The sequence below is a fragment of the Xenopus tropicalis genome, chromosome 3, assembly GCF_000004195.4.
Source record: "Xenopus tropicalis strain Nigerian chromosome 3, UCB_Xtro_10.0, whole genome shotgun sequence".
Classification (NCBI taxonomy): domain Eukaryota; kingdom Metazoa; phylum Chordata; class Amphibia; order Anura; family Pipidae; genus Xenopus; species Xenopus tropicalis.
In genome coordinates this window covers 40,185,890-40,213,864 of record NC_030679.2, presented here as the reverse complement: position 1 = coordinate 40,213,864, position 27,975 = coordinate 40,185,890, and the positions used below count along the sequence as shown (strand labels likewise).

The 27,975-nt window shown below is 40.0% G+C and overlaps 2 protein-coding genes across 3 annotated transcripts in view; one reads left to right on the top strand and one right to left on the bottom strand.

Annotated features, from left to right (window-relative positions):
* Positions 1-27,975, top strand: part of ppp2r2b (protein phosphatase 2 regulatory subunit B, beta) — a 181,195-nt gene that overhangs the window by 32,826 nt on the left and 120,394 nt on the right.
* LOC101734016 lies at positions 8,231-9,965 on the bottom strand. The gene has a single exon (XM_012953475.3). It carries the CDS (start codon positions 9,839-9,841, stop codon positions 8,363-8,365), a length of 1,479 nt encoding a protein of 492 aa, XP_012808929.2. The 5' UTR covers positions 9,842-9,965; the 3' UTR covers positions 8,231-8,362.

Here is a 27,975-nt window from a genome sequence, read left to right as displayed (position 1 = left end):
CTCTTCATTGGCTGCTAGAATGGAGGGTGTGTTCATTAACCTGAGTTAAGAAGAACTGAGCATGGCCAGTAGCCAAGAGCCAAAGCAAATTCCTGAGGGAGGGGGGCAAGTGGTTAAGAGGAAGAGATGGAATCATAAGTGATTAAGGGGATGCTTCACTCTTACTATTAAGTGTTTAGCAACCAGAGTGGCAGGTATTTAAAGATTCCAAAGAGGCTTTTCACTGATTAAATTATTTGTGTGCGGGGGGGGGGGGGGGTTACTTATGTTTCTCCAAAACAAAAGTGGTATAACCCTTTCAATATTTCCCTCATCTCTTTCCCTAGATCCCACCCTCATTTTGTTCTTGTGTTACTCCCACCCCTATAAACTGATTTGGTCTGGATGTACCTGGTGGGGCTGGGCCATAATGGGTAGTGGCAGGAGTGTTCTAGGGGCATGGCCAAACACCACCTTGAAACAATCTCTGGGATGTTGACTAAATAGGGTTATACTTTCATGGTTTTAACGTTAAGTAAATGGCATGTAAATGTTTAACCATTATATTAATCCACAGTAAAGGTTGCAGTTCTGCATTCCCAATGAATGGAATAAAAGTGAGTATAGTACAGGCTAGGGGTGACTTTGTTGTAGCTGGCCTGCTGGAATTGATATTGATATGGCTGAGTGCAGCAGATCTATTTCTGTTTATCTAAATCACAAGCCAGAGCTGGAGGCCTATGTAAAAAAGACTTGTGCCAACAATGCCAGTAAATAGAGGCACTTCTTTCCACTGCAGTAACTTTTAAACAAATGCAATTAGCAGAATTGATCAGCCCTTTGCTTCTAGCAGCTGGAAAAGTTTGTGCTTATACAGTATATTTCAATGTTCATGTGCAGCAACCCTTTGTTATGGATTGTTCTGAGCTGCAGTGTTATTGAATCATGCTTTAGCGATATGGTACCTGTCAGAGCCGGGTCGAGTAGTATTTATATCTTAGCCCATTGCTGCCTGCACTGCTATCCACCTCTGTGCTCTTGTACCCCCCCCCCCCCATGCATGCAACCACTCACTCCACCCGCCCTGGCCTGGTCATTCATTTATTCGCAATTATGCCCCTGGTAGTGAAGAGGCTCAAGACTTGCTTAGTATTACCAGCATTAATAAAGACAAATTGGGGTCAGTTTGTTTTTTGCACAGGTTGTCTGGTTCAGAACTGCTTGCCCAGATTTTAGAAGTCTTAAACCAGACAGGACTTTACCCTGATTGATGTACAATTTGACCAATCATGAACCACTGCGCTATAGCTTCCTTGGCATCATTTTAATGCCCCTAAATGTCACTCACTCCATCCCTAAATGTCATTGGCCTGCCCCCAAGATCACCTGCTTTACCCCCTGTCCAGAATGATCTATTAAAGTTGTGAATCCTAGACAAATGCAACCCGATGGATTGTAGTTCTACATTTGCCGTAGTTGACATGTTAAAGCAAAGCAGTGACAAGCTCCAGAGTCTGCGTTACTTTGACTCCCTGCAGTAATATTTTTGCATTCTTGCTTTCATATAGAGCAATAACTTTATGGAGAGTTCTGATCCACAACTTCATCAGAACAGAGTCAATCCACAAGAAACACCATTGCCCAACCAGCATTACATTTGCTAGTGACATAAATGTTTCTATGGGGAAATGATTAAGGATTTTATGCTCTTCCTAACACAGTACCAGAACAGACTAGAACAGGAGATAATATCTCAGGGAAAGCAATTGTTAATTTTAGATATAAAGAAAAAGCTTGTATGTGCCACACTCTTTCAAACCAAGTGTTGTTTAACTCTGAAACCTCCAGTGGCTGCCATCTCATTACAGCACAGGGCAAAGATGCCTAGAGGCACATGTTGGCCATAGCAGTCCACTCCAGGGACACCAGCACTAAATTTGGGAAGTGAGAACCCATTGCGCTAAAAAATGTCTGTTACACGTGTAACTGGAATTTGATTAATTGCCACCAGTTCATATAAAGTCCCACTGTCGGCCTCGTTTTCTGGCTTGAGGCTAACGCAATATTAATTCAGTTATATTATTGCTGCATGCCTTATTCCACTGATGTTGGTACAAGGACAGACATGAACATAAATCACTGTTTACTAATGTTGAACGTTTTGCTAATTTATGATTACATTGCAGATCGCAGGAAACATGGGTTTTGCATTAAAGAAAAACTATTCCCCCAGAATGGAGAATGGAGATAGTTTATATTATGTTAAATGACCTATTAATGAATCTCGCCAAACTGGAATATATATATATATATATATATATATATATATATATATATATATATATATATATATAAACAGTAAATATTGCTCTTTTACATCCTTTCCCTTGATCCACCATTTAGTGATGGGCTGGGTGCTCCCTCAGAGTTCACCTGACAGGAAATAATGCAGCTCTAACTGTAACAGGAAGTAGTGTGGGAGTAAAAGGCAGAACCTTGTCCATTAATTGGCTGATGGGGCCTAGCATGTGTGTGCCTTGGCTTGTTTGTGTGCACTGTGAATTCTATGATCCAGTACCGCCGCTCCCTATACGCAGAGTACGCACTCTGCGTAGGGCACCAACTCCCAGGGGGGCACCCAGACAGTACCGCCGCTCCCTACGCAGAGTGCGCACTCTGCGCAACAACATACCAAGTCTTCGCCAGCGCCAGTCAGCGCCAGCGGCTCCTTCTCTCTTATGCCGCGGCAACAGGCCCTTTTATAAGGTTGCGCCCGTGCGTATGACGTCACACGTCAGCGACGAGGCGCAACCTTATAGTAGTGCCTGTTGCCGCGGCATAAGAGAGAAGGAGGCGCCGACGATCGCTGGTCTGTTGGGGGTACTTTCTGTGGGGGCAATTGGGGGCACTGTGCGGGCTGGCTACTGTCTATGGGGGGTACTGTGTATGAGGCAATTGGGGGTACTGTTTTTGGGGGCACTGTTTATGGGGGCAATTGGGGGTACTTTGTATGGGGGCACTGTGTGTGGGGGCTACTGTCTATGGGGGGTACTGTGTATGAGGCAATTGGGGCATTTTGTGTGGGAGCTACTGTCTATGGGGGGTACTTTCTATGGGGGCAATTGGGGGTACTTTCTATGGGGGCACTGTGTGTGCGGTCTACTGTCTATGGGGGGTACTGTGTATGAGGCAATTGGGGCACTTTGTGTGGGGGCTACTGTCTATGGGGGGTACTTTCTATGGGGGCAATTGGGGGTACTTTTCTATGGGGGCACTGTGTGTGGGGTCTACTGTCTATGGGGGGTACTGTGTATGAGGCAATTGGGGGAACTTTGTGTGGGGGCTACTGTCTATGGGGGGTACTGTTTATGGGGGCAATTGGTTCTATTTTGGCCCCTATAGTAGGTGTGTTTTTTTATTATTTTATTTTTACCTCGGTAATATTTGGGGGAGGGTGCACCAAAGTAAATTTCTGCTTAGGGCACCCATTTGGCCAGCAGCGTCCCTGCTATGATCCCAGGAGGCAGCCCTTAATTCTTAAAATGGCAATTTTCTATTTAGAAGTACCCATTAGCACATACTACTAAAAAAATATATTTTTATGAAAAAGGTTTATTTAGATAAAGCAGGGTTTTACATATATTTTTATAGTGACCTACATTGCTTGGGGGTATAATTTTTTCTTTAAGCTTTATAAGCAGTAGGCTGCTGTATTTTCACACTTTTAAGGTAAAAGGGCCACTTTACCTCAAGTACAAGATGAACCGGTATTAAAGGACATGTAAAGTCTATTTCACTGGGGGGTGCCAACAAGTAGCACGTAAAGATCAAAGGTGCCTGTCATGGAAGGGTTAAAGTGCTAATAAAGGTTATTTAGAGACTATAATACTGCATGGGCAAGTACTGATGAACAAATGAGTTGTAGAAACTTGTGTTAACTGGTGAAGTGCTGGCTTTCGGTCAATGATGGCAACAGACTGTGAGCGGCTGAACCAGCTCTATTCTGTAGGTAACTGCTTTATCAGCTTACAGGCTGCACCGCGGGTTTATTCACATTCAGCATTTCCATTCATGCTTGTTAGTGACTCTTTGCAATGCATTCCCCATTATGAGATTCAGCAGTTTCTAGCATGTGACCCATCTGCTTGTGTTGTCAGACTGTGTGTTTGCTAGGAATAGTATGTGTCCCTCACAGAAGCTCTTTTCTTTTTGGTTGATTTAAAAAAAAAAAACAAAAAAAAAAAACAGCTGTTTTATTTGTCAGCAAAGATTTGGCACACTGCTACTGTGTATCTGAATCGGCAGCTCAGTCCTAATGCGTATAAACCTTTTTGGATAAGTAGTTAATCACATATTTAAAATTAGCTGAACACAGAGAACCTATGTTAAAATGTATTCTGTTCATAGCTTTCATGTCTGCTTTTGGGCTGTTCTCCTCTCTCTGCTTATGCACAATGGAAGGATGCAGTGTGGGGAGGGCTGGTCAGGGCGCACAGAGACCTCTTTCTAAATGTAGAAAGAGCATGTACATAAATTTACTTTAATTGCCCTTACCTTCATTGTGGATTGTAAGTGTTAACCCAAAAGAAGGAAAAGTATGACAGAAAAAAAAAATATTAACAAAATATTATATCTGTGTGTGTGTATATACGTATGTATGTATTATGATAGCCTCATGTTATGTCATAATCCAGTGATTTTTTTTTTTTGTTAAGAAAATGATTCCACTTGCTTGTATTAGTCCCATGGGGTATTTTATTGGTTCATTGCCTTGAAAATGATTTAAAAGGGAATGACAAGGAAAGTTTTTTTGTTTAGAAGAAAATCAATAGTTATGGTTTGGGAGCTATTAAAACTAAATGTGGCCACACATTATAACAGATGTGATCCCTATAAAGCATTTATTAAATGGGCCGTAGTTAAGAGTCTCTTGTGAGAGCTGCTGGTCTTTTTGTTGTACCATTTTGTGTGTGACACTTTCAGTATGCAGAATGTCAAATAATGGTATGCCCTTGTTTTGTTCTCCTTTATGTTAAACAGTAGATCCCCAACTCTGCCCTTCTCATCGCCCCTCATATTCCTTCTCTATTTCTTTCTTCTTCTCTGATGCTACACTTCAAACCCTTGAGCACATTGAACTTCAACCAGTGGTTGGCTGGCACCATCTTACCCAACAATCTTGCAATGGGTGCTTGTTTCTGGTGTGGGTAGCTTACACAGGCATAGAACGATTGCATCATGCTGCAGTACTTCTTAGACACAAAAGTTCAAGTGTGCATTCAACCAGAGGTTGCTACAAGCTAATGGTCCTTCAGAGTCTTCTGAACAATCAATCATAGCTGTTGGTGACCACTGTTGGGGACATTTAAGTTTAAGAAACTATTATCTACCACAAGAGAGTGTAGGGGTAATGTAATCAAAGGTTTCTATTAGTTTAGTAACCCACAGCAACCGATTATCAGGTAGCATTTGTCGACCAGCCACAACGGCCTGGGCCTAGGACGTCATGCTGCCTGCTCACCGCATCTCCACTGGCAACTGGCTGGGAGATTTTGACAGCCGTTTGAATCTTCCATCCACCCAGTCCCCAGTGGAAACAATTTCGTCAGAGCAGTGGTGGGGGAGGATGCTACGAGCAGTGGGTGGGTGAGAGGGGTGCGAGTGGCATAAGTGGGGTAGAAGTGGCAGAAAAGACAATGATAGTGACCTTGGAAGTCCACCCTCTATATAAAAGTACTGGTCCTGTTGCCATTTTCCCTGTATCTGATAATGGAACTTTCTAAGTGATGTCTAATATCTTTTAAAACAGGGTACATTATTTCCTATAACATATGTTTATTCATGATTTACTTTATTTTACAATATTCCATTATTTTAGCCTATAAAAAGTGTTACTAAAAAGTAAAACACTTAATTTAGGGCCATGGCAAATGCTCAATGTGCTAATATTCTTTTTATTACAGTTTTGTTTGTTTGGTGGTATACAGTTTTTTTTTTTTTTAAGATAAAACCACAGGATATAATTTATTAGCCACATCAAAAACAAGCTGTTGTATTTCCTTTAATGACAAGATTTCCTGAGATGGTTCTTGAGGATATCAAAGTGGTTTGAAGTACAGGGAGACTCTGAGGACCAATAAGTCAATTATTTTTTTTATGCTTTTTTTTTCTCCTTAAAGCGCAGTTTGCTTTTTTTGTACTTAGCTTGAAGGGAAATTAGGTCCCCAGTGTTTCTCATTAGAATTTTAACCACATATCAGTCAGATGAACCATTGTTATTCTCACAGACCCAAGCCCTCTTCATTTTACCAAAAATGCTTTAGGACTCAAAAACCTAATTTAAGATGGTCACTTATTGCACCATATTAGGTGTTATTCTTTGTCATTTTATAATGCTGTTTGAAGTGCTGTATAAAGCTTTATTACTCATTAACTTATACGTGCTAAAATTGCTGTTTTGTGTCCCATTTTCCTTGCCATTGATCTCTGATTCTCACCCCAAGAGGCTTCCTTTTATGCCTTGTTCATATCTTTAATGTATTTTATTCTTCTTGAGTTGTTTTTTATTTAAATCTAAGTTTTAAGGACTAACTAGTATTTTTAAATGGATATGATCATCAGAATGTGTTTACAAGTTCTAGTGAATAAGATGAGCCCTGGAAAATCCTAATTTAATATAATTTTGAAGAAGTAATTCTAATTATTTTTTTACTAGGGGTGCTTTTGGCATTTTACTGCCTAAAGCTACACACTTCTGAAGATTCTCACTTTGCCTTATAGAATGTAAGGGTCCTGTTGGCCATGGCATGATAGATAGATGAGGCAAGGGAACATAGAGAGCATGGTTATTATTTTCTGTTAATGATATTTAACAAATGAGACAAGGTTTTGCTGTTATTTTTAGAATAAATAACCCCCATCTGACCTTAAGTGCCCTATAGGGCTAGAATAATCTTATTATTCCTCCAAGTTACGGACCAGAGAGGCTGGTGATTACATTATAGTTCTTAGAAGCAATGAGAGGTGTAATATTGGTCTGCACCCCACCCCCTCCAATAGAAGGCATGGATAGAGTTTAAAGATGAAATACTTACTGCAGGGAACATCCTGACTGAAAGGGCAGTGGTGCCTAAACTGCTAGGCTAGCTCCTTTAGAAGACCCAACTTGATGTCCAGTTAGGGTTGTTTGTGACAATAAATGCTTATTTATAATCCTGGATATCCCTTACAGGAATGACTGCTTTGACTTTGTTTTTACATATCTTCAACATGGTTGCAGTCAAACTTTGATAGGGCCCCCAAAGAGGGGCCTCGACTGTCACAACCTCAGGGCCGTGAGTTCCCAGACATAGGGCAGGACCCAAAGAGCAAACAGTTGGTATCACAGGATGAGGCGTTTATTGGAGAAATGGCAAGTAGCCCTCAGCAGGTTCCCATAAGCCAGTAGGTGGTAGCCAGCCTGCACTCTTGTTCCTTAGGGAATAGGGAAATACACACAGTTGGGGGGAATCTTCTTGCCCCAGCTAAGGTAGATTCCAGGGGAACACAGGGGAGGGGGTCCTGCCGTAGCTAAGGTTACACCCCAGACAAAAGGCCCCTTGGAACTCTTGGCAGCCACCTTTGTAGCCAGAAAGGGAGCAGCCCCTGTCGTAAAACCAAAACAGGATTTGGCTCCTTCTGCCAACCCAAAGGCAGCTTCCAGAGGGGCCAATCATAGCTAATCCCACTGGGCCTATGGGAAGCCCCCTAGTGAGCATGCCCAGTTCAGTCTTTTGCATTTACTAGACAGAGCACTGCTCTCACAAGGGGTAACTATGTGTATTGTGTCACTATGGGGTCTGGCTCTGTGTGCCCTCACAATAGGGGCAATTACATGGGGAGGGCCAGACAGAGCCGGCTGGATACACACAATACACACCTAGATGAGATTAACCTACACAATGCATTTGCTACAACAGGTAGGAGGGGGCAGGGGGTACATTTCAGCATAAACAGAAATATCTCATGGTTTCATCCAACTTATACAGTTTGTTATGTCACATTTCTCCCCCTTCCCAAATAGTGAGCCTGCTGGGGGCCTACACAGGTTCCCAGCAGCCTCACTAGCCAATTCCCATAAAGCAAAAGTCTTTAGTTCCTTGGGGGGGGGGGGCAGATTGGCAAAACAGGAATAACAAGATGGGGTGTAAACAGAACCCACAGGATCTAAGAGGGATATCTCAGGGTGGCCGTCATTAACCCTCTCTCCTCCATATGGGCGACCCTGTAATGTCACAGTTCTGGCCTCCAGGACAATAAAGGGGCCTTCCAGGGAGAAGGGAACAATCCCAGGTGGTACAGTCTGTATTCCCCCCCCAAGCAGTCAGGCCAAGGTGACTCATCTTCAAGTGACCCCAATAACCAGTGGACCCCAAAGAGTATTAGACAAATGTTTATCCCCCTGTCTTTTCTTTAATTCTAAGTTCCACCCAACCTCTCTCAAGGCCCCGGTCCCTGTAACATTACACAATGGGGGACCCCTCCATCTGGGAGATATTGTAGGGACAGCACGGGGACTCACCAGTGTTTTATTTCTCTGTGGGGTAATTCTCTGGCCTTGTTGTCTGCCAGAGGGGGTTTCCGGAACAACTGCCCTGGTTACACGTTGTGCTTTTGGGGTGCCCCTTACTCCATTCCCAGAACTGACTGCTCTGATAGACATTGGGGAATGCTGAGCAATGCTTTCCTCTTGGTCCTGTTCCTGGGCCTCTCCAGCCAGCAACAACTCAGGTAGTGGGGAATCCTCCTCTCTTCCCTCCTTGGAGCTTTTTTCAAACTGAGCAACTCCAGGCTCCACACAATTAGGGATTTGGCTTGGGGAGGCCTCAGCCTCTGCCAAGCCTTTAAAGTGGCAGCACCCACTCTCCGGTTCTGCCAGCCCAGGGGTAACACAACCACTGGACTCCATACAGACTGGGATTTCACTTGGGGAGGCCTCAGCCTCTGCCAAGCCTTTAAAGTGGCAGCACCCACTCTCCGGTTCTGCCAGCCCAGGGGCAACACAACCACTGGACTCCAAACAAACAGGGTTTTCACTTGGGGAGGCCTCAGCCTCTGCCAAGCCTTTAAAGTGGCAGCACCCACTCTCCGGTTCTACCAGCTCAGGGGTAACACAACCACTGAACTCCTCACAAACAGGGATTTCCCTTGGGGACCATAATAAAGTTGTTTGGGAAGCTTCTTGTTCCTCCCCCACCCCGGCACTGACTGTACTGGGGGGTAAGTGAAAGTCTTTTGGACCTACAGTACCAAGACAAGGCTGTGCCTGCTGAAAACCACAAAAAGATGGTGCACATACCCTCAGTGCTTCCTTGCGTTGGTTTTCCAATTCCTGGATACTCCCATACTCTTTTATCAATTCCAGTTCCTGATACACCAGGTCAGCAAGCCAGTCCCTCCGTTCCTCTGTATCATTCATTCCTATATAAAAGAAGCGCTGTGCATAGAGGGTATGGAATTCCCCCTCTGGGTTACCCACAAAGGTGCTATAGTCACAGAAATTCAGCCTCTCCCATTGGCCGTGCCATTCCGCCAAGCTACAGGGAAGCGGGAGCACTGTATAGGGACTGTGCCAATATCTCCCACCTGGTTGGTGCATGGTGCGCTGCAGAACATAGTACCCATCCTCCAGGTCTGCCTCTCCTGCCACTAACTGCCCTACTCCATATGCCAGACCCTCATCCCCAGATAGTCCCAGTGACTCACATCTCAGCCAGAACAGGGTCCTCTCTCTGGGATCAGTAGGGATCTCTGGAGTCCAGGAGTAATCCATGCAAGCGAAGAGATCCAATGGGTCAGCGTAGAATCCAGGTGGGGTGCTCATGGTGCCTTTTGGGTCCTGGGATCCTATCCCACCGCTGCCACCAAATTATGTCACAACCTCAGGGCCGTGAGTTCCCAGACATAGGGCAGGACCCAAAGAGCAAACAGTTGGTATCACAGGATGAGGCGTTTATTGGAGAAATGGCAAGTAGCCCTCAGCAGGTTCCCATAAGCCAGTAGGTGGTAGCCAGCCTGCACTCTTGTTCCTTAGGGAATAGGGAAATACACACAGTTGGGGGGAATCTTCTTGCCCCAGCTAAGGTAGATTCCAGGGGAACACAGGGGAGGGGGTCCTGCCGTAGCTAAGGTTACACCCCAGACAAAAGGCCCCTTGGAACTCTTGGCAGCCACCTTTGTAGCCAGAAAGGGAGCAGCCCCTGTCGTAAAACCAAAACAGGATTTGGCTCCTTCTGCCAACCCAAAGGCAGCTTCCAGAGGGGCCAATCATAGCTAATCCCACTGGGCCTATGGGAAGCCCCCTAGTGAGCATGCCCAGTTCAGTCTTTTGCATTTACTAGACAGAGCACTGCTCTCACAAGGGGTAACTATGTGTATTGTGTCACTATGGGGTCTGGCTCTGTGTGCCCTCACAATAGGGGCAATTACATGGGGAGGGCCAGACAGAGCCGGCTGGATACACACAATACACACCTAGATGAGATTAACCTACACAATGCATTTGCTACAACAGGTAGGAGGGGGCAGGGGGTACATTTCAGCATAAACAGAAATATCTCATGGTTTCATCCAACTTATACAGTTTGTTATGTCACATCGACCATAAAAGTCTAAAGAACTCTGCTCTACAGGAACATTACACTAACCAAATAGGACATAGATATAGAATCAATATGAAAAGAGTCCAAATTTAGGACAGATATAAGTATACAAGCAGACAAGTCCACTTTACTTTTCACTTTACAAACTTGTGTTTGGGTGGAGTTCTGCTTTAATGCTTGGTTTAGTAGAAAGCATTTGTTTATAACAAAAAAAAACTGCTTACTGTATCACTATAAACCTTAATCAAAATCTTATTGTCTACAACAGCAGGAAAAATAACATTGATAGGCAGAAAAGGATAAGTAGAAAAGGAAAACATATTCAGTGTATTCATTTGGTGTACTTGATACACTGTTATTTAATTGAATCAATAAATCTTTTCTACTGTGTTGCAAACAGAACTGATTCTGTTATTGCCAATTGGAAATTGCCTAGATGAATTCTACAGGCATATTCACAGCACCTGCAATGGGGACATCATCTGTCTTGTCTCCTGCCCCCCCCCCCCTTCCCCTTGGCCTCAACCAATTCATTTGTAATTCAGACAGCATCTAAATATGGTTCAAAATACCCAGTGTACAGCAAGCAGTAGCATAGCAACTATTAGCAATCAGCTTTGATTAGTCTAGTGCAGTTAGAAGAATAAAAGCAAACATGTGATTGGCTACTGTATTGGTCACTGATTGGTGCTACATTACGGTGTATATCTACTAATACAAAGCAACAATAAGAATGTCTCTTCACCAGGTGGAAGAGACCATTATGTTGAAATATGCTGAGAATAAGTAATCCCCAGCTGGCATTAAAATGCAAGGTGCTGCTTTACAAGATCAGACTTTGCAGCAGCCAGTCAACATTGTATCCCATCAGCCGGGAAGACTATAGTTTTCTTGAGCATCAAGCCAACCACAACCCCAAAACACCAATCTCTGTGCAGACACTGCAAGGCCTCAGTCTGTACCACCACCTCCAATACTTCCCCCATAGGTGATTTAGTTAAGACAAAATACATTCATTATTTCTTGAAGCCAAGTGTTACAGTAGCTAGTAGTGGCTCCACTAGGGTTGCCTTTCAACCAGCTTTCAGTCAGGATGGGCCTTCACCATTTTGCCTTGTTGTCACCATCTTGCTTCCTACCTGCAATGTTTCTGTGTACAGCCCACAGCTATTTCCCCCCTGCACCTATATGAGGACCAGGTTTTTGAGCTCAGCACTGAGACATGGAGAAGTGATTGATACCTCTCCTGCTTTCCTGCCTTCGGTGTGGAGAAATGGATTGCTCGTTGATTCGTGTAAATGTCTAACCTCAGGCATTTTTTAATCTGGTTAACTGAACACATGCATTTGTCTAGTTTTCCTTCAGCTAAGCCCATGGACTTGTGATTTTGGTAATTACATGTAGAACATTAATAGGATGTGAAACCATTTTTTAATAATTAACTCAAGTCCTTGGTTCTTTGGCATTTTTTCTGTACTAGAAGTTGAAATGGGGGAAATATGAACCACGCCTATTAAGGAATGCTTCTGACAGACCGGGCAAATAATCTAAAGGTGTAACAAAATGTGAAGAGCGAGGTTGGGGCTGTCCCTGTTTAAGACCCTGTTTAAGACCAATTAGAGGAATACAAAATAGAGTCATATTTAGACAAACTAAAAATTCTTAAAACTTTGATACAGCAGCTATGCTGGTGCTCACACTGTTAGGTAAGCTCATATTTTTACATTTTTTTTTTTTGTACAGTCTTTTCTCTCTTAACAGAGTATCAGTAGAAACACTGCCTAGCAAAACCAATGGGTTGCATACTGGATATATAAAATACAACACATCACAACATGTGCTGTAAATTGTTGTGCATTATTTATTCATATTTGTTTATATTGTTGTCAAAGAAAAATATACCCTATTTTTGAACAAGGGTCTAATTTTAACAGTGAAGCATGCCTAGCCTAAGCACTAAAATAACAGCTTAAACCCCCACTCCTAATGCACCCCATCTCTACCTAGGTCTCTGCCCTACCCAGGGTTGGACTGGGCCGCCCCGACCAGACCCAATCCCCGCAGGGCGCTGCAATGATCCTCCGGTCATAAGCTTCATTTAAGCGTGGGGGGTTGCTCTGTGGGGAGGTGTGTGTAGGCCGTGGTGGAGGCCATTGGGGGGGTGTAGGGGCCCCTAAGGCAGAAGCCCCGGTAGTATTTGCTGAGAAAGGTGGCAACCCTAAGCTCTGACCATACTTGCCAAATGTCCCAAATTTGTCAAAAAAGACTATATTTAATCTTACTAGTGATGCTTATTTTTTTTTGATGAAGGTAAAACACATAAGATATACATTTCCTTTACTATGTACTAAATATCCCCTAGTAATGCACATTAAACAGAAAAAAATACATTTTATATAAATAAAATAATAAAAGACGGATAAGTTCTATTACTAATGGGAAAAAAAGTCACCAAATCTTTACACTTTTTTTTTTTGCATGACCTGTTTGTTTAAATTCTAACTAAACATCATATTTAGCATTGAAACATTGGTCAGAATCCCTATTATTTCCTCCGAAAAATAAATCAACCCCTGCTATGGCAGTACTTACTTTAAATGCATATTTATGCAAGCAATTTGTAACATGTGCCTTAAAGCAATATAGCTGCCATCACTCAATGCCTGCATGAGACAAGTAATTTAATGCTTGGCAAGGGTACCACGCACACTTCTAGTTTTTACACCATAAAATCAGAATTCCACGGTTATCAAATGAAGCACTAAAGAGCCAGCGTGTCATGCAAGAGTCAAGATGGTTTTTTTATGATTTAAATCTAAATCATATTTTTTTTAAAAAAATGTAATATCTTTTCATTTTCTTTATAAGATGAAGCAAATAAACCACAAAAATGCTAAATATGCACAGTGCTCCATTTACAGCAAGCACTTTATATATAAAGAATATATATTTATAGAAGACTGAAGCAAGGAGTCTTGTGTAAGGATGTATTGTGTTGATGGGATATTAATGCGGAGCTGCCACAGGGAGCCAGTAGTGCCGTGTCTATGTTGCAGGCCACAGGAGAGGGGGAATTCAGAGAAAGTCTCTGGTCACGGGTCACTGGTTGACTCCAAATGCCAGACATCTCCTGCTCCGTCATTATACTGCATTATACATTTATTCATTATCTTACATCATGCAGATCAATTTTTTATGACAAAGCCACATTATAGTTACATTTCCACTGAAATACTTCCAATGCACCACATTATCAAGTGTAATCTTGCTATTAAGTGGAAATAAGCATTTTAATAAGCAAATAAGCAAAATAAGCATTTTTTAAAGGGATCTTACTATGACCAAGTGAGGTTTCAGAAAACAATACAGTGATAATATAATAATAAGCGTTAACAGTAGCTCCAGGGCTTGTAACCCATAGCATCTGATTTGATGCTTTCTTTTAATAGTAGACCATTAATTAAAACTGCTGACTGCTTTAGAGTAATGGAACAGGGCAAAATGTGTACCTTTTATTACATTAACCAAAAAATATTGCATGCCCCTTTCTTTTTTTTTTTTTATTTTGATTTATAAAATAAGTGAGGAATTAGGATAACAAAAAGTTTGGATCAATACTACACCACTTCACTTCTAGGGCTGCTTCCTTGAACTTACTGTTTACAACTAACAGACCTTGAGATCCAAAAGCTTATAAAATGGAAGGAAGTGCACGCATCAGACAGGGCCTTATATAATCAACACTTGTACACTGGAAACCACAGGCCCAGGTATAGACAGAACGTGTATGGAAAGTTTGAACTTTATGAACTCCACCACTGTGACACTCAGCACAGCCTTCCCTTGGTGATACCTTGCGAGTATACACCTAATGGAAACTCTCCTATAGCAAAGGTGGTTGTAATGTCACTTCAATGCTCTTAGTTAGTGAAAAGACATAAAAAGAAACCTTAGTGCAATACTGTTTTAATAAATGTTAAAACAATATTGCACTGCGGTTTGTTTTTATCTCCAAGTCAGCTGAGTCACATCTGGAAAAAGGAGAAGGGAAATGGCGCAATGTCTAAGACGGGTATAGGTACTGTTGTATTAAAAGAGATTTATAAAGGACAAACATAGGTACCTTACTAACAAAACAGCCCAAGTTAAATTAGATATGTCACGCCTTGTGTCTAGTGAATGCATATGGTATAAAGGGGCATAAACCAACAGACAAAAAAAGGTCATGGGTGGAGATACACTCTCTTGAATTGATTGGTGAAGCTTCCAAATGGCAGTCAAAACATGCATGAGGTGCTAATCGATAGGGCTTTATATCCATTCTTTTTTTAATTTCCTAAAAAGCTGGAGGCAATACTATATAGGGCTTTGTAAGCTCTTTTGGGCAGGACCCTCTTTACCTCCTTGTATCAGTCATAGGTCTTTGTATGTAACTCTGTTTAGTTTATGCTCCCATTTATTGTACAGTGCTGCTGAATATGGTGCCGTATGTTAATAATAATAGGACTTAATTTTTTTAGTTGGGCAATCTTCTGTATCTAGAGAAGAAAATTTGCTGAGATGGGGCAGGCTAAGTCTGGTAGCTGCAACTCCAGACACAGTGAGCAGTTGTCCCACTGCAGCAGTAAGAGATATCTATTCCCTCTGCTTGTTGAAGGGTATTGACATTATTATTATTATTATTTTAATCTTCCACACCATTAACCTGGATTAGCACACTTGTATGATGCTAATGAGTTGGAAATTTGAGTTGACCTCATCCTTGTCCATAACGATAATGTTTCGGCAGTACTACTTATATTTTGCTAAGAGAAACACAATTAGAGATATGAGGGCTAATTTAGGAAGGTAGTACAATCACAAAATTTGAACTCAAATTGTTATGATTTTTACCCACTATTAGTTTTTCTTTCAAGAAATCTAGCAGGTGCCATCTAAGTAGTATCTGCTACCATAGGTGCTTGATGCAACAATATGGATGCAACTAAGCATGTCTTTTCTTCCTGCATTTATGTACGATTTGTGTTACCTCCTGTGTGTGGGGTCAAGAAAGGCTTTAGTGTCTGAATCACTTGATGCAAGTGCGTTGCATCCCTGAGAGAATCCTCACATTCCTGTTCCTGCCTAGGCTGCCTTTCATTCCAGGGTTCCCTTGTGTCAGCCTGCACATAATCAGAACTGACTGGGAGGGTACAATGACCAATTCACATTTGACACTTTACACTATTCAAATTTTTACACTTTGCAATGTCCTTGCTTGTTTCCGATATGGAAAGAGTTAACAGCCCCAGTATGGAATCATACCCCCAGTGACCTTATGCTATGCTCCTGGACTGCTAGGCCATACTCCTTTCTGGCTATTTGTAATTATATTATAACACAATAGGAGGGCTTTAGGAAGTAATAGGGGCCAGCCTGATAAAGAGGCTGTGGCAGTTTAGGCAAAGTGAAAGCTCCAGGGTGAGTCCGTAATATCTTGATACAATCTTGGAGAAATATAGCAATAGGAAAACTAAATATACAGTCGGCATTTAATATTTCAGTTAGGCAAATATTACATAGAAAAAGTACAGTGTAACTTTATAAAATAAGCCAGGTTCCCTCTTTCAGCTTGTAATTTGTATCTTTTGTTTTGGCAACATTTCTCAGTGCTGAATACAGCTTCAAGATATGCTTGAGTGCAAAAACTGCTTACAAACTGACAATAATTATAAAAATATGTAAAAATGAACACCATGTTCATCATTGTGCCTTCAAAGCACACTTATCTTTGTCACACAAGGCTTTTTCATTATGGTTGAACGTGATGGACATATGTCTTTTTTCAACCCAACTTACTATGTTTTAATTGGAATCAGTATACAGTATGTAATATGAGCTTCTGGTTGGTCCACAAAAATAGATATCTTAGCTGTGTATGTGGAACCAGAGCCATATGGTACGAGTCCTTAACACCAACAAATCCTATTTACAGTAAGTCTTTAATCTAGTTTCAAATGTGATGCAAGTGATGGAACATGAATCAGTTCAAAGAAACACAGTGGAAATAAACGTGTACACTGTAGATGACCAATAATACCTTCCTATTTTTTAAGTGACCAATGGGAGTGAGCCTTTATTAGTAGCAAAGAACAGTTTTCTGTAATAAATTACTCACAATATAGGTATTAGTAATTACAAGTGCATCTATAAGGGAGGCTAAAGGAAGTACCGCTTTGCTGAGTAAAATCATTTTGGGGGTCTCTTTGATGTCCAGCTTGCACAGGGCTCAAGGAGTCTTGGGTTGGTAATGTTGGCCTTGATAAATGGTAAATTTTAACAAATATTTTACAATATAAGGAAAGCCTAAACCAAAATCTGCTCTTATGGGGACATCTGTGCATCAGGAAGACCTAGCATTGTTGATGACCACTATAAAAAATGACTGGGTAAACATTTTTCTAAAGTCATTTAAAAGAAAATAACCCAGATGTCAAATTGACTTTACAGAGGATTTCCTTTGGTTTGGGTTTAGCATGTTACATAATAACACTAAAGGGATTAGCTGCGTTCCCTGTCCGGACTGACACCTGACTGTCATTATGTGTGTATATATGTGTGTATGTATGTATGTATGTATATATATATAGTAGTAGGTAGTGACGGCACTCAAAGGCTTTGCACAAAATAATAAAAAGTCGAAAAATCATATATCAACTGCAGGTAGTGAGGATTTATTCGTCCAACGTTTCAGTCCATTACTTGGACTTTCGTCAGGGAAAAGTCCAAGTAATGGACTGAAACGTTGGACGAATAAATCCTCACTACCTGCAGTTGATATGTGATTTTTCGACTTTATATATATATATATATATATATATATATATATATATATATATATATATATATATATATATATATATTTTCCAACTGAGCCGCACTCCAAAAGCTTAAAACTTAGCTTTTATTAAAGCATCATAAAAAGGTTTACACTGGCCATTCAAAGCAGTATAACAATTATACTTATCAGTCTGTTATGCCACATCTACGCGACGTTTCGAGGGTATCTCACCCCCTTTCTCAAGCGTGCCTCGTGGCTAAGCATAATCGATCGTTTGTACAGTCTGTTACTTCCTTGTATAGCTGAATGCAGGAAGTGACGTGACGGGTCACCATGGAGACAGAACACACAATGCGTTCGGTCTACACGGAAGCCGGCACATCAGTTCCGCATATTACATAGATAATAAAGAACGTATCAATATAAGGAACTGTCAAGATATCCAACAGTGGTACCTAGACATACATGTTATTAAAATAAAGCTTGACAAGAACGATATACTAGAGACTGGGAATAAGATTTAAATGCTACCTAATCATTCATTATTGGCCTAAACATTTTTACACAAAAATCATAAGAGAAAGTGAAACAATGAAATATTGGAAGCATAAAAGTGTTACAAAAATGTTACAAAAATAAATGTAAATCAAAATCCCTATTTAACCCATTTGGGGCCAGTGTATTTAAACGATGAATCCATTCCACTTCAGTTTTTTTAAGAAGTTTAACCCGATCTCCACCTCTCCTAGGAACAGGGACATGTTGTATGACCCGATACCTCAGTAACAGACTGTACAAACGATCGATTATGCTTAGCCACGAGGTACGCTTGAGAAAGGGGGTGAGATACCCTCGAAACGTCGCGTAGATGTGGCATAACAGACTGATAAGTATAATTGTTATACTGCTTTGAATGGCCAGTGTAAACCTTTTTATGATGCTTTAATAAAAGCTAAGTTTTAAGCTTTTGGAGTGCGGCTCAGTTGGAAAATATATTATTGCGCAGGTGGACTCCCTGCGATTTGAGCTATCTTATACGCACCCATAACATTGTGTCAGGGTCTGAGTGCACCGCATGTTGGTATTTTTGTATATATATATATATATATATATATATATATATATATATATATATAATAAAACAGTCCACACGACAGCACCACACTCCAAAATCTGGTGCTGGCTGTTTTATTTTGATATTTATATATATATATATATATATATATATATATATATATATATATATATATATATATATATATATAAAAATCTTTCGAAAGTAGGCCGCTCCACACAGGACTTATGGTGAACAAAAAAATTTATTTGTAGAATATATATATATATATATATATATATATATATATATATATATATATATATATATATATATATATATATATATATAATATAATATAATTATATATATATATATATAATATAATATAATTATATATATATATATATATATTATAATATAATTATATATATACATATATATATATATATATATATATATATATATATATATATATATCCAAAAATGAAAGGTACCGCACTCACAGGACTTAAGAAAAACCAAATTTATTTTACTTACAGAGTTGTATCTAACGTTTCGGCTGCTGCTGCAGCCTTTCTCAAAGACGTCTTTGAGAAAGGCTGCAGCAGCAGCAGAAACGTTAGATACAACTCTGTAAGTAAAATAAATTTTGTTTTTCTTAAGTCCTGTGAGTGCGGTACCTTTCATTTTTGGATATATCTTGCCTATTTTGTACTGCACCCAGGCAATTATGATTGCTTTTTCGTGAGTGCCTGTTACATCACTGAAGATTATATATATATATATATATATATATATAAGATTCAGATATATTTCTATATAGAAGGAGATTGTACTTAATTAGTTCAGCTGTGTTCTCTTTCCATACAGGGTGTGTGTACCAGTAAAATACAGGATACTGTATAGGGGTCACCTATGCGAGTGTGGAAAAAGGCAAGTTGGGGCATGTGATTTGAGAAGGGGAGGGGATCAACTGTATCTGTATCCAAGAAGGTCAAAGAAGATACAGTTTTAGAAACTTTGGGAATGAGCATCTTTGGAATAAGCATCTTTGTGTCTCTAAGAATCAGGCTAAGTAGGCCAAAAATGAAACTTTATTTAAACAGAATGAAACAGAATTTAGAAATAATGTTTAAAGACATCTGCAAACCTATTATACAGGTATGGGATCCATTCAAGCCTGGACTGGGACTCAAAATAGCCCCTCTCATTTTAAGTACACAGAGGCCCAAACAGCCCCTCACCAGCCCAATAAATAGTGACTGTCTATCACATCTTACAGCAGCCCCTCTGGGATTTGCCAGAGTCCAGGCCTGTGTCCATTAACCGGAAACCCATAACAGTTCCTGGTGCTTGATGGTAACTAAGCTGCATGATTTTTATATTGGTGGCAAAACAATCCTTTTGGGGTTATTTGATTATTTTGATATAGAAGTAAGGCACGGAGATCCGAATTATGGAAATAGCTCAATAACTGAACCATATACAATAGATATAGATAGAACAGATTTTGGTGCTACTATGCTGAAAGACATTTGAAACAATAGTACTAAATGAAGTGAATTGAAACAAGATTTGTGGTAGAGCCACCTCTTTGCATGTTAATAAGATCTGCGAAGCACCCCCCTGCACAAGCTGTGCACAATTATGAGATATATTTATATCACAAAAATAATCACAAAAATGTCAGGTTTTTATGTTTGGGGATGCAAAAGATAAAAATCCTGGAGGTAATACTTCATTTTTTTATCTTAATAATTTTACAATTTACTTACTTCATTTATGCAATTTCCCACACTTTTTCATATGGATTCATGGCTGTAACCACAAAGAATTTCAAGGCATTTCAAGAATAAATTCATTAGTGCAAATATTTCTGAAACACAGCCATCATAATAAATTCAAGTGCACTGCATTTATTTTGCGCAGAAGAGAATAATCCTTAATCACTTCCAAGAAAATCTAATCTTTATATTTGCCACTCTCATTATTACCCATTGTTACTGTAATGGTAGGAAGCATACTGGTATTCATCCTTTGTTACTAACAAGAACTGCTCGTATAGCACTCTCTGACAGCTGCCTCCCTTCATGCAGCACATTACATGGGTGTTCCTAAAATGAATGTGTTTGATGGATGTCACTGAAGGAGGGAGGCTTATTACCCTGTAATTTTAAATACCTTTCTACGTAATTAATGGCATAACAAACCCCTTTACACAAGATACACTGTGATGTGTATTTCCACTTCCTGAGCATTACAGAGCCTCCAGTAAACCTGCAGCATATTCCATCCCATAAAGTGTCGTTGAAGGGGTGGTTCACCTTCAGGTTAACTTTTAGTATGTTATAGAATTGCCTATTTTTTTAGCAACTTTGCAATTGGTCTTTTTTTTTTTTTAACGTTTTTTAAATATTTGCCTTCCTCCACTGACCTTTTGTAGCTTTCAAATGGGGTCACTTAAAGCCAAAAACTTTTGCTCTGTGAGGCTACAGTTTTATTGTTGTTATTGTTACTTAGTGATAAGTATTTTTCTATTTAGGTTCTCTTCTTTCATATTCAAACCACTGCCTGGTTGCTAGGTTAAATTGGAACCTAGCAACCTGATAGCTACTAAAATACCAAACTGGAGAGCTGCTGAACAAAAAGCTAAATAATGCAAAAACCACAAATACTAAAAAATTAAGACCATTTGCAAATATTTAGAATAGCACTCTCTATGTCATGCTAAAAGTTAATTAAATGGTGGACAACCCCTTTAACAGTGGGCTTTGGCTGATTTCACTTTCACTAAACTACACTGTCCTGACTGACATTTGAATGTGTAACCCGCCCCCTCCATAGGCTTTAGTACAGTTCCCAGTTGGGGGCATCCTTAATGGAGAAGGATCTAGGGGTTTTTGTAGATCACAAGTTGTCTAATTCCAGGCAGTGTCATTCTGTGGCTACTACAGCAAATAAAGTGCTGTCTTGTATAAAAAAGGGCATTGACTCAAGGGATGAGAACATAATTTTTCCCCTTTATAGGTCCCTGGTAAGGCCTCACCTTGAGTATGCAGTGCAGTTTTGGGCTCCAGTCCTTAAGAAGGATATTAATGAGCTGGAGAGAGTGCAGAGACGTGCAACTAAACTGGTAAAGGGGATGGAAGATTTAAGCTATGAGGTTAGACTGTCGAGGTTGGGGTTGTTTTCTCTGGAAAAGAGGCGCTTGCGAGGGGACATGATTACTCTGTACAAGTACATTAGAGGGGATTATAGGCAGTTGGGGGATGTTCTTTTTTCCCATAAAAACAATCAGCGCACCAGAGGTCACCCCTATAGATTAGAGGAACAGAGCTTCCATTTGAAGCAGCGTAGGTGGTTTTTCACGGTGAGGGCAGTGAGGCTGTGGAATGCCCTTCCTAGTGATGTGGTAATGGCAGACTCTGTTAATGCCTTTAAGAGGGGCCTGGATGAGTTTTTGAACAAGCAGAATATCCAAGGCTATTGTGATACTAATATCTACAGTTAGTATTACTGGTTGTATATATATAGTTTATGTATGTGAGTGTATAGATTGGTTAGTATAGGTTGTGTGCTGGGTTTACTCGGATGGGTTGAACTTGATGGACAATGGTCTTTTTTCAACCCTATGTAACTATGTAACTATGTAACTATCTCCAGAACATGTTAGTACATTGCACATCCCCTGGTACCACAGTTCAAGCCAAAACATTGTTATGTAGTTTACTAAAAACTTTGCTGGTGTACTCCACAGTTTATAGCAGAGCTGGACCTAAAGTATACAACACGGGCCCCTAGAGTCCTGTAACCCTATTCTGGCTAGTTTTACCAGTACCGGCTAGTAGGTATGAGCACGGGCACATGTGACTCCAACACACAGTCTGGGCCTTCGCAAAACGGAAGAATTACACTTGAGAGGTGTTGCAGAACTACAACTCTCTACTGCCACAACGTATATACAAGTAATTATGGACGCCAGAGGTTCTTTTGCATTGAACTAGAACTTGGTTTATTGATGGTACACAGCATATGCAGGGTTAATACTCACAGCTTTGAGGTAGAATAGCACATAAATGTCAAATGCAGTTGCAGATAGCAGGAATAGTATGGCACCACTGTGGAGATAGGTATAGGGGATAGCCAGGAGTCCCAAAGGTAGTGTCTGCTTTATCTGGACCGGATCCCTACAGCGACGGTGGTTCAGGGGTTAATAACAGCCTAAATCTTATGTCTGACACTGGGTCCCTACAGTAAGGCAGCAGAGCCTTGGGTGTACTAAACCCTCTATCTTCTGCTATGTGGGAGCGTATAGCTGCTCATACTAAATAGCCCTGAACTAAGTCACACTCCTAAAGCGTGCTATAACAGAGTCTAACCTGCAAATGACTACACCTCATTCACGGGGTCCCTGATCCCCGACTTAGCATCACTAGATGGATTGGCTTCCTCTAGGGCACAGACTTCTGGGCCCAGTTGAGAACCCAGGCTCAATGTGCAACCTGTTCTGAAGGATAGGAATGCCAAAGAGGAAGTGCCCACACCCTGCAAAACACTATATTACAGTGTGCAGGAAGTGGTCATCCTAACTAAGGGCCAATAAGTGCATAGTGACACATAACTAAAGTGGCAACATTACAATCTGCTCAGTAACAGCAGATAGCACAGTGTAGGGCTAAAGCCATAGGGAGCTTAGTTCCTATGGGTCCCTACAGTCCCTTTAACAAATTGTACATCTAATATTGTAGCTGCACTGTCCCTGTAATGGATTTCGCAGCTGCAGCACACTAATGTTTCTGCAGTATTTGGCACAGTCCACTAGTCACCCTGCTGCTCTGATAATGCTGCCTTCATCTATATGTTATATTGCAAAAGAGTTCCTACTGAAGCTTCCCAGTGTCTCTGCCACACATCACAAGGCCCCCTTCATGATTCCAGCAACTCCCACCACATGCTGTCTTTGTAAAACACTGAAATCCCTTTTTTCCTATTGTTATGTTATATAGAAGAGAAACATGGTAAAACTATAAGCTTATAGGATACTTTACAATATTGCAATTTGGCACATTTTTATGCATAGCCAAGAGAATGTATAAATCTGGCTTCCAACCTGTGACCAGATGCAAGCTTACATTCTATGCACCTTAAAAAAGGTTTTATATTGGTTTATTATATCTACTGCGGTTGGTTTGTGTTACAAGGGGCATTTTTGTGGGCATCTGTAATTGGGTAGAGAACTGGCTGAGGGATAGATTACAAAGAGTGGTGGTAAATGGAACATTTTCTAATTGGACCAGTGTGGTTAGTACCGCAGGGGTCAGTCCTTGGTCCTTTGCTTTTTAACTTGTTTATTAATGACCTGGAGGTGGGCATAGACAGTACTGTTTCTATTTTTGCTGATGACACTAAATTGTGCAAAACTATAAGTTCCATGCAGGATGCTGCCGCTTTGCAGAGCGATTTGACAAAATTGGAAAACTGGGCAGCAAACTGGAAAATGAGGTTCAATGTTGACAAGTACAAAGTTATGCACTTTGGTAGAAATAATATAAACGCAAACTATCTACTGAATGGTAGGGGGGGTTTCCTTAATGGAGAAGGATCTAAGGGTTTTTGTAGATAAAAAGTTGTCTAATTCCAGGCAGTGTCATTCTGTGGCTACTAAAGGAAATAAAGTGCTGTCTTGTATAAAAAAGGGCATTGACTCAAGGGATGAGAACATAATTTTGCCTCTTTATAGGTCCCTGGTAAGGCCTCACCTTGAGTATGCAGTGCAGTTTTGGGCTCCAGTCCTTAAGAAGGATATTAATGAGCTGGAGAGAGTGCAGAGACTGCAACTAAACTGGTAAAGGGGATGGAAGATTTCAACTATGAGGTGAGACTGTCGATGTTGGGGTTTTCTTCTCTGGAAAAGAGGTGCTTGCGAGGGGACATGATTACTCTGTACAAGTACATTAGAGGGGATTATAGGCAGATAGGGGGTGTTCTTTTATCCCATAAAAACAATCAGCGCACCAGAGGCCCCCCCTTTAGATTAGAGGAACGGAGCTTCCAATTGAAGCAGCGTAGGTGGTTTTTCACGGTGAGGGCAGTGAGGTTGGGGAATGCCCTTCCTAGAGATGTGGTAATGGCAGATTCTGTAAATGCCTTTAAGAGGGGCCTGGATAAGTTTTTGAACAAGCAGAATATCCAAGGCTATTGTGATACTAATATCTACAGTTAGTATTAGTGGTTGTATATTTAGTTTATGTGTGTGAGTGGATAGATAGGTAAGTATAGGTTTGTGTATGCTGGGTTTACTTAAATGGGTTGAACTTGATGGACTTTTTTCAACCCTATGTAACTATCTGCCATAAGGCACCAATGGCCGTTATCCAAAAATGATTCCCATCACATAAGATTTTTTCAGCCTAAAGCGCATCTTTCATTATACATTGAATTAGTCAGAGAAGAATCCATTCTAACAAGGTCTGCAGTGTCTTAGTCTTTGCCATGCTGTGCTATCGAAAGAATCCGACTGGTGGATCTACAAGCTGTCACTTTGATTAATGCAAAGGGAAAAAAGCTTGGGTGGGACAGTGTCTATTGATCATAGAATTATGTCACTTTACTTTTAATCGCCATGGACATTTTGCTGTGATTGCTAAACAACATACACACATGTAGAGTTATCTAGGAAGCTCCAAAATATAGCAGTGCCATTCCGATCTTGTCCTATCAGGGAAATGCATAATGCATTATACAGGTATAAGATCTGTTATCTGGAAACCTGTTATTCAGAAAGCTCCAAATTATGGGGAGGCCAGCTGCCATAGAGTCCATTTTAATCAAATAATTAATCAAGCAATCATTTTAATCAAATAATTAAAATTTAACAGTTTAGTTCCTTTTTCTCTGTAATATTAAATCAGTACCTTGTACTTTATCTCCACTAATAAATCATTAATCCTTATTAGCTAATGTTTATTTAATATTTAAATTATTTTTTAGTAGACATTAGATAAGGAGATCGAAATTACAGAAAGACCCCTTATTGGGAAGACCCCAGGTCCCGTGCATTGTGGGTAACAGGTCAAATACCTGCATATTGGTGGGACCACAAAAAACTAAAATTTGAAATAACTCAAAATTATGGGTTGTAACATTGAGGTTTCACTGTAATTAATTGCTGGATTACATGTTATAGTTTAATGTTTGTTCTTCTGTGGGGAAGGGGATTTTATGCAAGTATTTTAATTTGTAAAAATGATTTCCTTTTTCTCTGTAATAATAAAAGAGTGCCATGTACTTAGTGGTAACTAAGTTGCACAAATCCATATTGGTGGAAGAACCCTTATCCAGAAAACCCCCAGGTCCCCGGCATCCTGGACTTTGTCTAGTTCCGAAAACTAATTGTTTAAGTTACACCAGTGCTGTCCTACTAAAGGCCTGTATGCCAGATTTGGAGCTCCATTGCATTTTGAAGGACCCCAGGACTGTTTGAGTACTCCACAGTCTTGTATGCTATTATGTGTTGTGTATTATGTGTGTTGTATGCTATTATTATTATTTGAATTGGTGCAGTATGTAAAAAAAAAATGCTTTATATTATAGCTACCTGGGGAAAGTGTTAGTAATTTGGCAGCAATAGATATAGACCAATCATAGCATAGAAACCCAGTTTGCTATATTTTTATGAAAACGGGATCTGTCTTGTTATAGAAAAGACACCGCATACTTTGTGTAACTATAATTGGTTTGTCAAAATAAGAAATAATAATGATAGTGTCCTTTTAAATAATACAATATTCATAAATTAAAGTATATATTTATGGAGAGTGGGTGACAGCTGTACTTTTGTTAAAACACTCTGCTGCATGTCAATGTCCTTTGTCGGCTGCCAGTTGAACAGCTCTGATTACAGATTAATTCCTTCAGCTCGGCCCTGTCTGATGAATGCCTCATCATGTGTTGCTAATGCAGAAGGAAGAATATGCCTACATGTCCTGCGTTAGTTAATGTTCCATGAAGGGGTTTCATTTATGCACATATCATGCCTGGCATTGGAGATATGTTACCAGCCCCACAAAAATGGCAGCCTGTCCAGTGCATGAGACCTACGCCACAAAACAAAAAAAGAAAGCAGACAGTTTGTACTAGAAGATGCCTTGTGTTTTGCCCTAGGGGATAACGGCAACTCTTCCTTAACCAATGGCATTTGTAAATGTAATTGAGTTTGCTGCTGTTCTTTTATGGGTGGAATATGAAATGAGTGTTATTATAGCCCGCAACACAAGTTATTTATATGGAAAAAAGACATCATGATCAGTGATTTTCAATTCTGAAAGTAAGTGAAGATAGCATAAAGGTATTTATCATCATTAAGTATAAAAATATATTTACCTTTGTAACCCTTAGCCAAACAGACAACTCTATCAATGGCCTCTGCATTTACCAAACCATTGGTGCGTTTATATTTATTTTAGATCAAGGCTTATAGCATGTAACATACATAAATAACATTTTTACTATTTTATATCTTTTTATTTAGACTTCAAATGCTTAAGCCCTTTTAGATCTGTATTTGGAAAAGGTTACATTGATTGCTACCCTTTTTTTTTTTTTATATATATATAAATTGTCCACATTTTTCCTGGAAAAAGCCTACTCAATAAATCTACTCTTCATCAAGCTTATTGGAGCTTAGGATTCAAACCAATCAATCAGAGCCTGACTCTAAAGGACATCTCGGGAGATAAACACATTGGAAATTGGCTGGTGTATGGATCGTTGTAATCCCTTCCCTGGGCTGTAAACCTTCAAATATTGAAAACCTGATTATGCTTTTAGCTGGGTGCTTGTTTCCTTACTGGGAATGGCAATATTAGAACAGGAATTGATTGAATTAACATTGCATTTTGTATATCTAATATTTTTCGCTATGATAATAGAACAATAATTTGTACTCGATGGTAACTAAGCTGTATGAAACCATATTGATGGCAAAGCAATCCTATTGAGTTTATTTAACGTTTAAACAATTTTTAGCTTAACTCAAGGAATTGTGATCCAAATGACAGAAAGATATCCCTTAACTGGAAAACCTCCTGAGTGTATATGTGTGTATGTGTATCTATCTATCTATCTATCTATCTATCTATCTATCTATCTGTATATATATAAATATATTGCCTGGGTACTAGTAATGAACATAGGAACAAAGGTTATTTATCAGTGCAAAAAATATATATTTATTATAAACCCAAGATTTCAACTTAGTTGACTAAAGAAAGTGATGTAATGATTTGCATTTTGGTGTTACAATAGTTTTATTGTCTTTCTAGTAAGTACAAGCCTTTTCTATTTAGGTGCAAGTTCCAGTGAAGCACATAATACAAACAGTATCCAGTACTCCTGGGTTTCTTTATTCTGGTCTGCTTTGCACTGTGAACGATTTACGATTTGTTGGTGGTGATATAAGAAGTGGATACAAGGACAGC